The following is a 17,681-nucleotide window of genomic DNA, read 5'->3' as shown; positions in this document are numbered from 1 at the left end:
ATTCTTTACCACTGAGCCACCTGGGAAGCCTAAGTCTATCTTGAAGTGAAAGTGAAAGTCGCTCAGCCATGTCCAACTCCTTGCGACCCCATGGTCTATACAGTCCATGAAATTCTCCAGGCCAGAATACTGGAGTGGGTAGCCTTTCCTTTCTCCAGGGGATCTTTCCAACCCAGGGGTGCCATTGCCTTCTCCGCAAGTCTATCCTAGCATTAGCTATTACTCAACCCCTGGACAGTAGAAATCACCTCTTTAGGGGCCTACCTAAATCTTACTTCCCTCCAACTTTATCTCCACATTGAACTACATGCCCTTCCAAACCTGGGTGGCTCCCCTCTACCTTAAAGGATAAAGCCCGACCTATCAAAAAGTAACACAAAGAACTCAATTATGTGGACCCTCCTAAACCATTCCAGTGTCATCTCTTGCTACATGTACCATAGCTTTCTGACCCTATCGACTCTTGTACATTCTTCTTTGGGGCTTTAGAGGTACTGAGCTACTTGCCAGTGCATGGGTGCAGTATGCTTCAATTCACACATCTATATATGCTTTGCCTGGGTCCTGGGTTTGGGAACACTCATTACATGTAGATCTAGCATTTATCGACTGCTGCATTCCAGACACTTTATATGAATTAATTTCTAATTATTCTTTACATCTATTATGCCACTTAATCGTCACAACAATTTTATGAGGTTGGTATATTAAGATCCCCATTCTGCTGATGAAGGAATTAAGACATAGAGAAATTAAGAAAACTTCCAGTGACCCCAGGGCTTGTAAGCAGTGGAGCTAGCAGTTGAATCCAGGGAGTGGGATGCCAGAGATCACATTGTTAGTCAGCACATGGTGCTGCCTCTGAAGATCATAGGTGACAGAGTTTAACCTATGTTACCTTCAATTTCTAACAAAGGAAGAGACTCGGAATTAAAAATCACTTGTCTAGTGTAAGCTTGATGGGCTTAAAATGGGAAGCTATTGCAACGATAAACTCAAAGTCATAATTCATTTAAAATGGAAATTTGTATCACATTTTTAGAGAATTAAGTATTGATGGGTCTAATTAGCTTTGTTCTTAGATATCTTGTCAAAAAGTCTTTGTCTTTTATGAGAAATCTCTCTGAAGACACAGCCACATCACACTTGAAGAGAAGATGCAAAGGTTCAAAGGTTTCTTAGGGGTCAAAGAAGGTACATTCTAGAACTTTCTCACCGTGAGACCTGCGATTCCAATACCGACAATTCCGATGAGCTGGAGCTTAACACTGATTATGCTCTCAATTTCATCAATGCAATTCTGTTTTGGAAAAGAAAAGATCAGGAATAACAACTGATGGTGTGTGTGAATCATCCAGTTCCAATCCATTCCTGTGAGAATTGACCTATGTCAGCTTCTGGTCATATTTAAACCATTCCTCCTAGGTACTTAAAATCTCCTTTAGGTTCTGATAAACCAAAAATGTAGTTGGGAGAAAAAGAATAATACTCTCCTTTTGGTGGAATTTTCCTATTTAGGCCAATGGCTGCTTCAAAGCCCTGAAACCTGGCTGGAGGAAGCTATTCTGGAACATGAGGCGTTTAAAAATTTGCAGCTTCTCTTTCCTTTCAGCAAATAAAAAATAAGTAAAATACACCCAGAATAATAGCCTCTTGTTTTGGGTTGCCATTTACAGTTTAAATGATTTTACATACTTTTTAAAAATACTTGGTCCAATTCACTACGCAAGGTAGGTATCACCTAGTGGTAGGTATGTAAGTGCTGCTGCTGCTGCTAAGTCGCCTCAGTCGTGTCCAACTCTGTGCGACCCCACAGACGGCAGCCCACCAGGCTCCCCTGTCCCTGGGATTCTCCAGGCAAGAACACTGGAGCAGGTTGCCATTGCCTTCTCCGAGGTATGTAAGTAAGAAGCTATGAAGTCTGTACAGGTTCAAATTTAACAAAGGAAAGCCAAGTGCTGGGGGCTGGAGGACTGTTTTCTTCTTGGGTGGCTGAGATGGATGGCATTATTCTTCCATCTGTGTCCCACAGAGACTGGGCAGGGCAGGTCCAAAGAAACTTCACAGATGGGGGAATATTGGACAGGGGCAGAATACATCACTTGTATAATAATTGTAATTACTTTCTCCAACTTCTGTTTGGTCCTCTTAAATACAGAGGTATTCTTGCAACCCAAATTTGCCCTTAGGCTGTCCAGGTCCTTTCACTTGTCAATGATCAGCTCTCTCTGATACTTGCATAAGCTATATGAAACTCTTACCACTATCCTCACATTTCCTATCACACTTCATTCATTCATGGTTAATTCATTCAACAAACATTTCTCAGCATCGGCCTTACATGCTATGCCACTGGAATGGCATGATGGATTTGGAGAAAATAAGACATGGTTTCTTTCACTCTCAGGGAGCTAATAGTTTAGAGAAGGCCATAGACTCACAAAAATAATTACATTGCATTCTGGTAAAAGTTCGAGAACCAATGCTTTAGATAATGAGTTCTTTACTTATTGGAGTCAAGCCATAGAAATTCTTCCAACCTTCCTCATCTGCACCTATAAACTTATACACCCCATTCATCCAGTGCCAGGTACTGCTCTCTGCAGGGAGCATGCAAGGTGAGCAAGGCACACTGCTTCTTGCCACTGCCCTTCTCTGTGGAAAGTTAACCCCTTTCCTGACTCTGGATCTTATTCTCTCATCACTTCTGGAAGCTTGTACTGCCACATATCTCCCTTCCTTCCTACACATTCAGCCTCTCCTTCTGCACTGACACTGTCACTCATCATGTAACACCATGCACTTGATCTGCAGTCTAAAGCAAAAACCCCCTCTAATCGCATCCTCCAGCTCTGCCCATGTCCCCTCCTTTCTTTCACAGAAAGTTTCTTTCTATGAAAAAGAAACTAAGAGGTAAAGTGAGGAGATAGGATAATGTGAGGACCATGATACAGATGCTTCTAGAAACATCCTCATACTTCCCTCATTTCCTACATTGTTCTTGCGCATTCCAAACTGCTTCACCAAAACTGCATGGCAAATGTCATTAAGAATCTTCTAAGCATCAAATCCCAACACATTATTTCCAGCCTTTATTTCCTTGTCCTCTTCTCAGCATTTGACTTTATGGATAAGCCACCACCTCCCTCACTCTACAGGAGCATTGTCTTTGAACTTTCCCTCATTCTGACTCTTTCTACACAGTCTCATTCTGGCTACTTGTCCTCACGTGTGTGCGTGCTCAGTCATTGAGTTGTGTTCAACTCTTTGTGATTCCATGGAAAGGACTGTAGCCTACCAGGCTGCTCTCTCCACGGAATTTTCCAGTCAAGAATACTGGAGTGGGTTCCATTTCTTTCTCCAGGGGATCTTCCTGACCCTAGGATCAAACCCACATCTCCCATGTCTCCTGCATTTCAGGCAGATTCTTTACCACTGAGCCACCAGGGAAGCCCACTTGTCCTTAGCTTACCCCTTAAATGATAGTACTTTTGCCCACCTTATTCCTTATTCTACATGCTCCCCTGGGCATTTCCATCCACTCCTAGGCTTTAGCTATCACCAGCTTGCTGGATTCTGACACCTGTGTCTTCAGCTCAGATTACCTGCAAATGTCACAGGTACCTAGTGTGCAAACTTGACTGAAACTGAAGCTGTCAACTGCTCCTTTCCTTCTGTTCACCTCTCTTAGTGAGTGAGCCTCTGTCTACCCAGCAGGAGTCCAAAGTCTCAGCTTCTTCCCTTTCACTCCCCATCCACATCTAGTCAGTCACCTAGGGCTGCGGATTCTACCCCTGGACATCTCTGAGTCTGTCACGTCCTCTCCCTCCCCTCTGTTTGTAACTTGCTCTAAGCCCTCATCCTCTCTTACCAGGGTGAAAACAAGTGTCACCTCCATGGCCTCCCTCCATGAATCTATAGCCTTCTGTTCTACCAGTCACACCCCCAGTCACCTGAGTGCTTTCTACAATGTGAAACCGATTATGTTCATCCTCTACCAAAAGCAACGGCTTCCCTCAAGTTCCAGGTATAAAATCAAGCCTATGTTAGCCTTTCCAAAAATGTCCCCTGCCATTCCCTGTGGGCTCCCTACTCTCTTGCAGTCCTGGAATTTCACACTGTCATGTTTTCTGTTCCAGCTACTTTCAGGACCTGAAATGACCTCCCCTTGTTCAAACTTGGCTCAAGAATCCCATCCATGGTCAAGCTTTCCTGACTCCACTGTGTCTCCACTGTATGCTGGGCAGATACTGTACTCTGCACGGCACCAACTCCCTTGACTGGACTGTGAGGCCATTGAGACAGGGACCATCTGTTTTTTATCTTAGAGTTTTCAGAACCTGGCATAGTGCCTGTCATGTAGCATTTAATAAAGGAAGCATTTATCAGTGCCATGACATCCATGGAAGACACTCATGGGGCAACATTCTTAAGAGTGCACACCCCTGGCCTTGGTGAGCTTAATTAAGGCCACTCTATTTGCATTATTACCGGCAAGTCAGCACACTGTTATTCCCCAGGGTACCAGGAGATTGGGACTCAGCATTGCTTCACCTGTTCTATATAGAATAAAACTGAGGCTAGAAGCTACTGTGAGAGGGCCTCCTAGAATCACAACCTCCATCCTGAGAGCAAGAACCATCTTAACACCACAGGCAGGATAGGAATCTGGTAGAGACGCTTACCTTGTGTCCTAGGAGCTCCTTTGGGCAGGTGGGTTGGACCTGTTCAGGGCTTTCTTTTCCACAGCACTGAAACTAGAAAGTCAGAAAAGAGCTTTTAGGGAAGGTAATGAGAGGACACAGATGGAGAAGCAGCAGTTACAAGCCCGGGTCTCTCTGTAAAGGACTGGGATTGCTGAGGCCGCAAAACATCTTTGTCGCCTGACATTGCAACCCAACAGCCATTCTGGGGAGAGCGTGGTCATATGGTCATGCTGGCAGAGCAGAAAAATGACTTCACCAAAGTGTCCACCTTTTATGACAGGAGGTGACTGAAGGCAATCCAAACAAGGCAAGAAGCTGACAGTGCCTGTGTAAACTGCTGTTTTTAGACAGGAGTTGGGTCTTTAGATTTTTCCTTTTGGCTTTGCCAAGTAGCTAATGTTTTATGAGCTTCAGGAAAGGCTCATTAACTGAAGAGAGCCCGGAATAGAGAGCAGAGGTGACCACAGAGAACCCCAGGGGCTAAAAGACTGGTACTCAAAGACTGGCCAGCCAACAGGTATCCTGCCTTAGGGCTGCCCTTCAAAGACAAAGGAACCTGTGTGCTGTTTGACGTCCTTGGGGTGGCTGTGGCTGAACAGGATAAATGGTTGGCGACTTCCAGGACAGGCCTGGGACATACAAGAACTGGGCTACCTGAAAACACCTGGCCAGGAGTGCACTGCTGCTTCTCTGTATCACAGTGGTTGGGAAATCAGGACACCATTGGCCTGGCCCATCTCCCCTGGAAGTCTTTCTTGGAAAGATTGCTGCACCGACAGCATGTTCCCACAGGACATCCTGGGAGAAACCGCACATGCCTCCCTCACGTATCCCTCTGTCTCGCACCTGGGGGAGCTGAGTGAGGATCAGGGAGGCAAGGAACTTGCTCCAGGTCATGAAGCTGTTCTGCGGCAGAGCTGCAGCTAGAGATAAGCTTTTCTGACATGAAGGTCACGGTTGTTTCTGTTACACCACAGGGCCACTCTTGGCAGAAGCTGGTATTCACTTGGGCAGCTTTGTCTCTCTGGGTGCATGTCCAGACTTCCTCTTGTCAACTCTGTGTTAGACCTTTTTCTCTTCTAGATTCTACATATAACGCAAATGGTGACTCCCACGAACGGAGAAATACAATGCTGCTGCCTGGCTTCACTCAATTTATTCTTATTTCTAATCTAGGTGATTAGAGAGAACCTAGCTTGTGCATAATATTTGTTGCTGTTCAGTTGCTCAGTCATGTCCAACTGTTTGTGACCCCATGGACTGCAGCATGCCAGGCTTCCCTGTCTTTCACTGTCTCCCTGAGTTTGCTCAAACTTACGTCCATTAAGTCGGTGACTCAGTAATCTTTAGAAGATGAAATTTGAAGGAAGAAGTCACTTACCGTTGAGTGGAAGGTGATGAGAGTCCCATTTCCCTTTTCCTTGTCTCTAAGGTAATCATTATAAGCTTCTTCATACATGGTCTGAACATGTCGTATTGCCTGAAAAAAATATCAGGAAAACAAAGGGACATGAGTGGGAAGTTCCAAATGTTCTCCTTTCATCAAGAAAAAAGCCCTCTTCCCCATCCTTCAAGAATATGGCCTTTTCATGTGTTTATTTGGACTTGAGGGTAATTCCATATATATGGACCAGATTGCAGGTTCTGGAATTTCTAAGATGCTTCTGATGGAAGGATAGACTAACCAAAAATAATTTTCACAGAATAGAAAGATTTCTTAGAGTGGAGGTTCTCAGCCCTGAATGGACAGCAGCAAAAACTGAACCCCAGGTTCCTGGGTCCCACCCAGGTGATTCTGGTGCACAGCCAGGGTAGAAACCTATGCATTCTTGGGACTCCCTTGGTAACAAGTACTCAAATCTTTTCATGACGTGGTTTAAAAGGTGTTCATGACCAGGGAAAACTGTTTCAGCATTTAAATACCATAGAAAATGCAGAGAATGTTTTTTCTAGTGTAACAGCATGTGACCCCCAAATCCATAGGCTCTCAAGAAGTCATAAGATCCAGTTCCTCTAACTTACATATTTGAGGTTAAAGGAGTTTGAGTAAACTCCAGGAGGTGGTGAAGGACAGAGGAGCCTGGTGTGCTACAGTCCATGGGGTCCCAAAGAGTCAGACATGACTTAACAACTGAACAACAACTTTAGAAAAATTCCAGAGGAGGATATTTACTCATTCTACATATTTACCATTTTTAAAATCTAAAATAAATTCATAAACAGAATTGATAGCATGTGAATTTACATGAAATACAGCAAAACTTAAGATTCCATTCTTCCTCCTCTTCCATTTCACTCCTCTCTGCATGTTTAAGCCTAAAAAACTACCTTCGTCTGTGGGTTCTTCTGATAATCTATCCTGCGCACCTACAGTTTGAGCACAAATCTAAACTGGCTTCATGGGCACCCAGAAGGCAGACTGTAGTCTTTGAGGTTGACCTGTCCTCTGCCCAGGCCAAACCCTAAGAACAAAGGACAAGCGAACAGGGGTGCAAATGTGTGTTCTTCTCCATCCCTACTTCTCACACCTGTAATCTAGCTCCTCCCACATTCCAAACGGGATCACCTTAAATTAGAGATCCTTTTGTTACAAAAACCCATAGATTCCTTCATGTATCTAATGAAAGCAATTAACTACCTCCCCAGGAATATATGTGCACTTACATGTATGCAGCCACACACACACATACACACACACACGCGCGCACCTGCTTAAGTCTGCACCACATTTCTAGGTTAAAAATTCTGCATAAAAGATAATTCTGGGGTTTATTTGGCTTTGGAATGTCACTGTGGTTGTCAATATTCTCATGTCTTTTGCCATAAAGAGAACACTTTAACCATCATTAAAGAACATTTATAAGTAACATTTACTTACTACATCCTTGCCTATGAAAGCAAATACTCCAGTGGTTATTTCAGCAGCAAATATCACCAATAGGCAGGTAAAAAACTGTAAAGGAGAGAAAATACTACCTTCATTAATTCAATAACCTTTTCAATTTATTTAACCTCTTTAATTCTAATTCCTTGAAAAACAAGGTTATTAGTTTGAACAGAAATATTACAGAAGGAAGCATCTGATCCCTTGGTCCACATGCCGTTTGTTTGCTCAGTAATTCATTCAGCAATCATTTATTGAGCATTTGCTCTGGGCCAGGAACTGCCCTGGGCACTGGGTATACAGTGGTGAATAAGATAAGATCTCAGTGTCTCTGCTCTTTTGGACATAATACTAATAATAGAAAGAGCAGGAAATGATGAATGAGTAAGCAATAGAAGAGTAAGATCATTTCAGAGTGATATAGAAATCCCACCACCTAGAACAGTGCCTGGCACCCATATGTTCAGTGACTGCTTGATGAACAAAAGAGGTTCTATAAAGATATAAAATCAGACCAGGAGATAGACAGTGACTGGAAGTGCTGGATTTGGGGAGGAGGTGACCTGAGACCGCGTGCTGTAGATGGATGCTCTGAGGAGGAGGGAGTGGAGGTGAAGGGTGTCCTTCCGGACAGATTTCTGCTCTGATCTCGTGGGTCTGCTCTGATTAAACTAAGTTCAGTGATAAACAAGACACAGGATGCTCCACAACAGGGGAAAAAGAAAGAGTGGGGAACTAAGGAAGTGAGTTAGAAACCTTACACGGCAAGAGATCAGGAGAAGTGGCCACAGTCAAACATCAAAGACTGCAGAGAGCAAGGAGAGGCCACCTAATAAACCTGCTGTTTCTGATGCCTTGTGGAGAAATACAAAAACTTCCTTCCTGCTCCTCTTTCCCCTTTGGTCACACCGGCATTGGATGGATAACAGTTAACTGCAGTTTTTCCTTTTTTTTTTTTAAACAGAGGCTGCTTGTTAAAACAAACCACAAGAGGGATGTTTGCTTAAATTATTGATCTCAAACAGCAGTACTTTTCTTGTAGATAAGTGTTTCCCTGACTACAGGAATCTTGTAGCTGCCTCAGTCACTGTGAGGTATCATCAGGCACTTTTCCTCCCCAAACATCTTCACACTAACGAACTATTTTTTTTTTTTTTTTTTCATGCTTTCCGTAGACATAGGGACAAAGATAATGCCCAGCTCCAGGCCAAGTCCCTCCCCATCTCTCCCCACTTACAGATCCAAGAACACACTGCGACTCCCTCGTGGCCCCACAGCATCCGAAGAAGCCCACGGCCATCATCAGGGCCCCTGCTCCAACCAGCACATAGAGCCCTGTGGGGAGAGGACAGAGAAGATGCTGACCAGTCACGAAGGGCTCTCTCCCCAGCACCAATGCTGCCAGCCTGGCCTCAGTCACCACCACCACAGACATCCTGCCTGGCAGAGCCTTCAGTTGTTAATAGATAAAGGTTAACCCTTGGGGAGCGCTTCCTGCTGAGCTCTTCGAACACCTGCACAAGGATCCTGAGAGGGAGGCGCTGCTATAATCCCCAGGGAACAAAGAAAGCTTGTGTTTACAGAGGTGAAGGAAGCCGCTCAGGTCACACAAAGAGCAAAGACTGGCCGGTGCATCTGTTCCACAACTCTTAGTCACCTCCAAGTGCCTCCTATCTGCCTGGCACTGTACCTTCCAGCCTCCACTACCCCTGTGAAGTGAGTGTTAGTGCCATTCATATAAACTGGTAACACTGAATCCAAGGGTGGTGAGGAATCAGTGCCAGAGCTTGGGCAAGAACCCACATCTTCCCAGGAGCCCGTGGTCTCTCGTGGCACTCTGGAATTAGTAGCTGTTCCCCCACCTTGTAAAGGCCCTGAGGACAAAGTGTCTGGGAGGGGAGAGGGCTGTTGGTCTGCCCAGGCAGAGACAGGGAAGCAGGGAGGAGGTGGGACAGGTGAGGGAGGCTTTTAATTAAGGGGAGGGGTGGAAGACACAGTGATGAGGCAGTAAGGCTCTGTGTGAATGATAAATTTTACAGGGCAATACCACATACACAGGACACATGCTAGGTTATACATGTCACAAGAAAAAAGCTGGTGAGGGGAGGCGATAAGGTAATATGCACCAACACTGTTATTGTTAATAGACTATTAGCTACATTTGCTTTAAGGGCTTCTTTTCTCCAGGAACTGTTCTAAGCACTTGGCACAAATTTATTCATTTAATCTTCATGAAGCAGATACCATTATTATCTTCATCTTTTTTTTTTTTTTTTTTTTTTAGGCAGAGGAGCTGGGTTCCAAAAGTTAAGTGATTTGCCCAAGATCATAGAGCTGGGATAAAAATACCCATCTGCCTCCAAAGCCAGCTCATGGCCATCAGCCCATCCTGCCTCCCCAGCAATAACAGCGGCCTCAATTTGAGTGATAATTTTGCTCAGTTCTGAAGTCAAGCCACAGGAACAGCTGTTCTCACAGAGAAAGAAAAGGGCAGAAATGTTCTCGTTGTGAGAGAAAGAAGGGCAAGCCAGGTTCTGACTTCCTTTTCTGATCCTGAGATAAGTTAGAACACAATATGGGGTCTGGAACTTGGCTTGCTTAGAATAATGCCCATTGCCTCAACTCTATTTTCTGCATTTTATTCGTGTGAGTCACCTGGAAACCACGCCCATCCCTGAGGGGGCAGGGAGTTGGCACGCCACCCCTGTGGGGAAACCCTGAGGCTGGCCTGCAGGGCGCCTGTGGGGCCCCTCTGGGTGCTGACAGTGGTTTGTGGGCAGACCTCGCTGCTCCCTGAGAGCTGAGCAGCAGGCGGGCCGCCTCCTGCACCACCCAGGCTGTTCTTGGGCCCCTTTCAGAGTCGGGGAAGCCCTGTTCTTCCAAGGTCCCGAGACAGGTATTTATGTATTTCCTGCTAGGCAGGCTCAGCCACTTCCTCCTTTTTCCTTTTCCCTAAAAAAATAATTTCATGGAGAATGGATGTGGTAATGGGAGAAGTGAAAACAAATTAAAAATAATACTACTGTTGGCCCCACTGCCTAATTACCTTATTGTTCTAAAGCATTTCTTCACTTTTCAAAGCTCTTTTATTTCCTTCTCCTCAAAGCAGTAAGTAAGGCAAGTATTTTACATATTTCTATTTCTATAATGGGGGTCAGGGCAGCAAGAGGGCTCCAGGCAGGACACACAGGTCCGGAGCCCTGATTCCACCCCCATTGAAACAGTTCCCTCACAGAACATTTCCTGGTTGGGCCACCTTATTGGATGGATTTCCTGCTTATGGTGTCCGTTGCCTCTTCACTGCTGCATGATACTGTCTACAGATCCTGCTTGGAGTCACAGCCTAGAGACTGGACCCTCTGGGATCTTATCCATCCTACACTCCAGTCACATAGGAATTCATCATGATGAAACTCAGCCTGTGGGTTCCCATATATGTCTTTCTCATCTATAGATGTTAAATCCTTGAACAAACATTATTCACCCTACCTAGAATACGCCAGGAACAAGATAGAATTCCCAGTCAGTGTTTGTTGGATATGAGGATAAAGGGAGAGCAAATCAGACTGGAAGTTGTGGATGGACTGTCTACCATCACCCATCTTTGCTTAGAGATACATGCTGGGGCTACATTCCAACAAGCATCCAAGAAGCCACCACATGGCTGGGCTCTCCCGAGTCAGGCAGATGAGGACTGGCTGCACAGCCTGCAGGGGCTCCTGAGAGTGTGCAGCCCCGCAGGGAGGGGTGCTCCTGAGGCTTGGGTACAGTGGACAGAGGCACCTGAGTCTGAGGAGGACAGAGCTGCTCCCCACTGTGAACAAGCCCACTCAGCTCCTTGCCCTTCCAAAATAAGAGCTCCCTTAGAAAATGTGCTTATTTGTACAATATTCCATTCCTCCAGTGGTAAAGAATCTGCCTGCTAATGCAGGAGATGTGGGAGACGTGGGTTCAAGCCATGGGTCAGGACGGTTCCCCTGGAGTAGGAAATGGCAACCCACTCTAGTATTCTTGCCTGGAGAATCCCATTGACAGAGGAATCTGGTGGGCTACAGTCCACGGGGTCTCAAAGAGTCGGACATGACTGAACACATACATATACTCCATACTCCATTCTTAGGCTATCAGAATCACAGAGCTCAGAGCAAACACCCTGAAACTAACCCAGCAGCTCCAGTTCCCGAGGCCTCTCCCTGGAAAACCTCTCCTCCTGTGCATGTGTGGCCACGTGACTCAGCCCTATGCCAAACGAGCACTGCTGGTTGGAGTTGATGTGAAAATCAGAAGAAATTCTACTCGTGGCAAAGGTCTTGGGCCTGCTGAATCCAGTTTCAAATCTGGCTGTAATACTCTGCACGCCATGGGGCCACTTGTAGCTTCCAAGGATACCTTATCCTTTTTCTGATCTGGCCCTCAAAACACAGCTATTGAATGGATAGATTGATCGGCAGGCACACTTTAATTTCAAGATGCTTTCTGTAGGTTGGGAAGATCCCCTGGCGAAGGGATAGGCTACCTACTCCAGTATTCTTGGGTTTCACTTGTGGCTCAGCTGGTAAAGAATCTGCCTGCAATGCAGGGAGACCTGGGTTCAGTCTCTGGGTTGGGAAGATGCCCTGGAGAAGGGAAAGGCTACTCACTCCAGTATTCTGGCCTGGAGAATTTCATGGACTATATAGTCCATGGGGTTGCAAAGAGTCGAACATGACTGAGCGACTTTTACTCACTATCTGAGTGTGGGGGCCCTTTTGCTCCCACAGCAGCTTTGTGACAAGGGGATAACCTATACCCAATCCCCTATGCTTCCTGAGTCCCATTTCCCTTAGTTTGAGAAAGAAAAAACATTTTGATATTGCATTTTTAGCATTAACAGCTAGGCCTTGCCATGCCAATGATCTCCAGGTGACATGCTACCACCAATTTCCTGACAGTTCCATCACTTTTCTCTGATTTCAGATCCTTCTTTCTAAGCTAGAAGCATCATCCCAAGTAACACAGAAAGGAGACAGTGACCTAAATGCCTTGTCTGAGTCAACTCATTTTTAAATGGCTCACCTTTTAGGGACTGAATAGTGGCATGGTCATCAATTTCAGTGAGGTTTTGGCAGCAGATGATTTTACATATCCATCTAATGACCATTTTTCATCGAAAAATATTTTTCTCTGCTTCTGTGCAACTTTCCCTCCCTCCTAGCTTGTTGTGGACACACACAATTATATATGAATTTGGAATACTGGTTGGGACTTAATTCATGGAGAAAGTTAGGACTTGTGTGCTCAGTTGCCCAGCTGTGTCCGACTCTTTACGACCCCATGGACTGTAGCCTGCCAGGCTCCTGTCCATGGGATTCTCCAGGCAAGAATACTGGAGTGGGTTGTCATTTCCTTCTCCAGGGGATCTTCCTGACCCAGGGATGGAACTTGTCTCCTGAATTGGCAGGCGGATTCTTTATCACTGAGCCTTGGAAAGCCAGGTGAGGCCTTGGGTCCTTGCTAAATAACCATAGCAGCTGTTAGTTACTGAATGCTATTGTAGGAATTTAACATGCATGAGTCATGGAGTCATTCAACACTAAGAGTGACCACCACCACTCCAGTGCCTCAGGGTCTCTGAGTCTGTACTGTGCCCTTGACGGGCATTATCTCAGGAGTCTGGTGCCTGAGAAGCCTCGGTGCTATCAGCTAGTCTCTCGGCCTGACTATCTGGCATCTAAACCACTCCATTATCTCCCCTTCTCCTACTCTCCCATGCAGTTGTGCCGCCCGCGGCGGACTCCTCCCTTGGCCTGCCCTGCGGTAAGAACAGCCGCTAATACTTATTGAGGGTTCACTGCACTCAAGTACACTGATAGGTTAAATCATCTCATGCTCACATCAGCCCTGTGAGGTATGTAGTAGTGGTATTCATATTTCAGAGGGGAGGAATCTGAGACACAGAGAGGTAACTTACCGAAGAGTGCACAGCTAGTAAGGCTCGAAACTGGAACCAAATCCAGGACTCTACTCCAAAGTGGGCGCCCAAACTCCTATGCTGCACTTGCAGTAGGAACCAGAAGAAAGGTGATTTTCTTAACTAGAAATCTGTAACTTTTCATCGGAAAGACTGATGCTGAAGCTGAAACTCCAATACTTTGGCCACCTGATGCGAAGAGCCAACTCATTGGAAAAGACCCTGATGCTGGGAAAGATTTAAGGCAGGAGGAGAAGGGGAGGACAGAAAATGGGATGGTTGGATGGCATCACTGACTCAATGGACATGAGTTTGAGCAGACTCTGGGAGATCATGAAGGAAAGGGAAGTCAGGCGTGCTGCAGCCCATGGGGTTGCAGTCCATGACAAAACAACAACAAGAAAGGGCAGGAGGGTTCTTTTCCTCCTTCCTTGAGAAAAGTGCCCAAGGAATCTAATACTGATGATTTTTGGGGTTTCCCCTCAAAGCATTTTCTGGGGTGGGAGCCAGAAATCTGGGCCTGCCAACTGTGTCTTTAGGTAAGTCCTCTTATTTCTGTTTTGTTATTTGCAATATGGCAGTAATTATCTATACTTAAGTTCTTGTAAAAATGCTTTGGAGAAATTGTGTCAACAGTGTAAGCTATATCACACGTCTGTTTTGCAACTACTATGAATCTCAGGTACAACTAAAAATCGAGAAGTAAAAAATATTACCAGAGTGAGTCAGAGTCTTTAAAAAGCCCCAGAACACTCAGCACTGGAACGCTTACCTTACACATGACATTTAGCCACAATCAAAGCCAGGCTCTGCAGCTCTGTATTCACGGAGGGACAGCCACAGACAACCTGGGATTCCAGAGAGTGAGTGGCTGAGTCTGAGCAGGCAGCTCCTTCCCCTTGGGGAGGAACCTGCTGATGCCCTCCATCCTTTGCTCACAGACATGACTTCATGTGTTCCAGCCTTCTGAGGGCCCAGGGAATCTCTCCCCACCCTGTGCCTCTGGAAGGAAGACCCCTGTGTTGTCTGTACCCCTAAGGGGCAGCCCCAGAGAAAAACTGTAACAGGAGAGCAGAGTGGCATGTTAGTGGAACTTGGAAGATATTGGGAGTTTCTCCCAGGAGTGAAGGGAGTGTCTGGGAAACACCCAAAATGAAGAGAGTCTGGGAAACACCAAGTCACCCCAGCCTTTCTTGTTGCCAGTTCCACTCTTGCCAGGCTCTCCCTTCTCTACCCTAGCAACCAGTGGTCGTGATGCCCTGGGTCAGCCCCAGGTCTCGACCTGAACTCAGAAGTCCTTGAGAAGAGGTGGCAGGTGTAGTCAGTCTGACTGCCCTGGCTCCCTGGCCTCATTTCTAACTCCCCTCACAGCTGGATCCTCTCCACACTGGTCCCTCACTATTAAGTCAATCCCAGATCTTTATTATATGAAGGGACATTCTCTCCACCACCAAGGAGGAAGACACAAGGGTCCCAGAAAGGAAAGTATCCCCCTAGAGGAGGAAGTGCATGTGTGCTCTTCTAAGTAGTGTCTGACTCTTTGCGACCCCATGGTCTGTAGCCCACCAGGCTCCTCTGCCCTTGGGGATTCTCCAGCCAAGAATACTGGAGTGGGTTGCCATTCCCTTCTCCAGGGGATCTTCCTGACCCAGGGATGGAACTTGTGTCTCTTGCATTGGCAGTTGGGTTTTTTTTTTTTACCACTAGCACCTTTTGAACTGTGATGTTCAAGAAGAGTCTTGAGAGTCCCTTGGATTGAAAGGAGATCAAACCAGTCAATCCTAAAGGAAATCAACACTGAATATTCACTGGAAGGACTGATGCTGAAGCTGAAGCTCCAATACTTTGGCCACCTAATGTGAAGAGCCGACTCATTAGAAAAGACCTTGATGCTGGGAAAGATTGAAGGTGGGAGAAGGGGGTGACAGGACAAGATGATTGGATAGTATCATCGACTCAATGGACATGAGTTTGAGCAAACTCCAGGAGATGGTGAAGGACAGGGAAGCCTGGCATGCTGTAGTCCATGGGGTCTCAAAGAGTCAGACACAACTGAGCGAATGGACAACAACAGCCACTTGGGAAGCCCCAGAGGAAGAAAGATTTCCTACAAAGGGTGGCAGTCATCTGCCTGGAAGCAGGGAGTTACACCACGTGCCTTCCTGAGGTCCCTCTCAGGGGAAGGTTGTGTTTCTTTAAGAGCACTTTAATGGGCCAAGCTTGTTCTCCAGGGCTCTTTAACAAAGTGGTGATAAGAGTTTAATGTGCTGATTGCTCTGGAACCTATTCTGAAAAGAAAATACACAGTTCAGTGCACAGTACCTAGGGACATGAAGTGAGATTTTCCAAAAACTGGGCCTGCTTCTTCTTTAAAGTCCTATTACCTCATACTGTTTGCTATGCAAGTCCATAAAATGGTATCCTGGTACATTTTTTCTTTTCATTTTATTACTAGAGATCTGGTGTCTTTCCTATTTGGAAAATTATTTATTGAGGAAAGAAATATCAACCTCTGTAAACACACATATTACTCTTTCTATTTATAAGAAATATTTGAAATGGAGAGAAGGTTCCTGCCTTCACAAGGACTTTTTCTTGTTGGCACTCACCGGAGAGACAACGCAGGGAAACAAACAGAACAGGCACAGGCCTGGGTATTGGCAACCCTGGACCGAGGGCTGAGCCCCACTGTGCAAAGCTGGGCAACCACAGCTGACCGCCAGCCCCCTTCCCTGTCTGTTTCACCCCCTGGTCCTTAGTCTCCTTATTCTGTTCAGCGCTAAGACTCTGTGCTAACTCTCTTCTCTGAACTTGGAGCACTGACCATAAGCATTCTCACCCCCAGCCCTTCATGGGTGACTTAGAGAGGGGAGCTGAGGAAGAAGCAAGGGTGGCAGGCCCATGCCCACATCCCAGGCCGCCAGGAACAAGCAGGAAGGGTTCAGGCCTTGTCGTGGGGGCTGTTGCTTTTCCCACCTTGAGTTCACCTCCTCTTCTTCTCTATTAGACAAAGAACCTCCTTCACTCTCAGTCCGTGTGGTCTGAGAGGGCTGACTTGCCTCAGCTCCATGGCAGGTGTGAGGCCCAGGCTTCAGCCAACAAGCCCATCTCAAGCAGCTGGCCACAATGACTGGTGTGGGAAGGGCACTGGACCCAAGACCGCCAACGACAGTGAGACCCAGGACTTTGGTTGAATCAGCTGGAAGAAGAGCACACTGCTGCCAGGGTTACTTGGGAGGTGGCACCTGGAGCTGTGGGTGGCCGACTTATCAGAGCTAGGGGGAATCTGCCCCAGACTGGAGGCACAGGAAAACAGAGCTAAGAGATGGTTACAGACTGGATTCTGATCATATCACTTGTGTCCCTAAGATGAGTATTAATCCTGATGTTTCCGTTATGAGTCAAGAAATTTCCGTTTTGGTCAAAACAGTTTGAGTCAAGTTTCTGTGATTTGCAATTGAAAGAGTCCTGACAAATACGCCTACAAATATGTGACATTTCTTGCATCTTGGGCAGTTCATATGGCTTTAGTTTAGATTTGGAAATAGGATCAGGAATGTTTGTTTGGAGCTAGTTCACCCTCCTACTCAGTGCAGGAATCTCCTGTATGGATAGAAGATCCATTTGGGTTTTTGGTTAAATACCAATGTATCAGAGGGGTCACTTTCTATAGAAGTCTGTTCAGCTTCTTTGATTTATCAAACCATTGAAAAGTTTTTCTTTTGTTGGACCCAAATCTACACCTGTGAAACTGCTATCAGTGCTTCGTTTCTGGAGGAATACAGATAGAGGCTGCTCCCAGACTGGCCTCCATCCTTCTTTCCACACCCCCATCCCTTCTCTAACCCAGCAGGGTCCCTGACTTCCGTAACTCAGGTTTCCATCTGAAAATCATGAGTTGTGACTTCTATGCTTGACTCTATCACTGATACCTTTTTTTGTTTTGATTCCTTCTGTCCCTGAGTTTAACAATGTTTAATAATAACATTTAATCATGCTTAATAAAGTTTCTTGCCTTTCTGATCTTTTCTTCACAATTCCTACTGCTACACCATGGGTTATGCCCTTATTTCTTCAGGTCTGACTGTATCAGTAATATAGCATGGTCTTTTTTTCCTCCCCTCTCATTCCAGAATAATCT

At 45.9% G+C, this 17,681-nt stretch overlaps 1 protein-coding gene across 1 annotated transcript in view; it reads right to left on the bottom strand.

The window, feature by feature from the left end:
* The window catches only part of TSPAN2 (tetraspanin 2), a 41,551-nt gene that overhangs the window by 4,909 nt on the left and 18,961 nt on the right, over window positions 1-17,681 (bottom strand). The window contains exons 3-7 of the mRNA XM_019956748.2: window positions 8,828-8,925; window positions 7,585-7,659; window positions 6,088-6,186; window positions 4,686-4,757; window positions 1,217-1,300 (exon numbers count right to left, since the gene is read on the bottom strand). Of these exons, the coding sequence (XP_019812307.1) occupies window positions 1,217-1,300; window positions 4,686-4,757; window positions 6,088-6,186; window positions 7,585-7,659; window positions 8,828-8,925 (428 nt within the window). The remainder of the gene's footprint in view (window positions 1-1,216; window positions 1,301-4,685; window positions 4,758-6,087; window positions 6,187-7,584; window positions 7,660-8,827; window positions 8,926-17,681) is intronic.

Source organism: Bos indicus, chromosome 3, assembly GCF_029378745.1.
Source record: "Bos indicus isolate NIAB-ARS_2022 breed Sahiwal x Tharparkar chromosome 3, NIAB-ARS_B.indTharparkar_mat_pri_1.0, whole genome shotgun sequence".
NCBI classification, from domain to species: Eukaryota; Metazoa; Chordata; class Mammalia; order Artiodactyla; family Bovidae; genus Bos; species Bos indicus.
The sequence above is the reverse complement of the archived record's forward strand: the minus strand, read 5'-3'. Positions and strand labels throughout refer to the sequence as shown.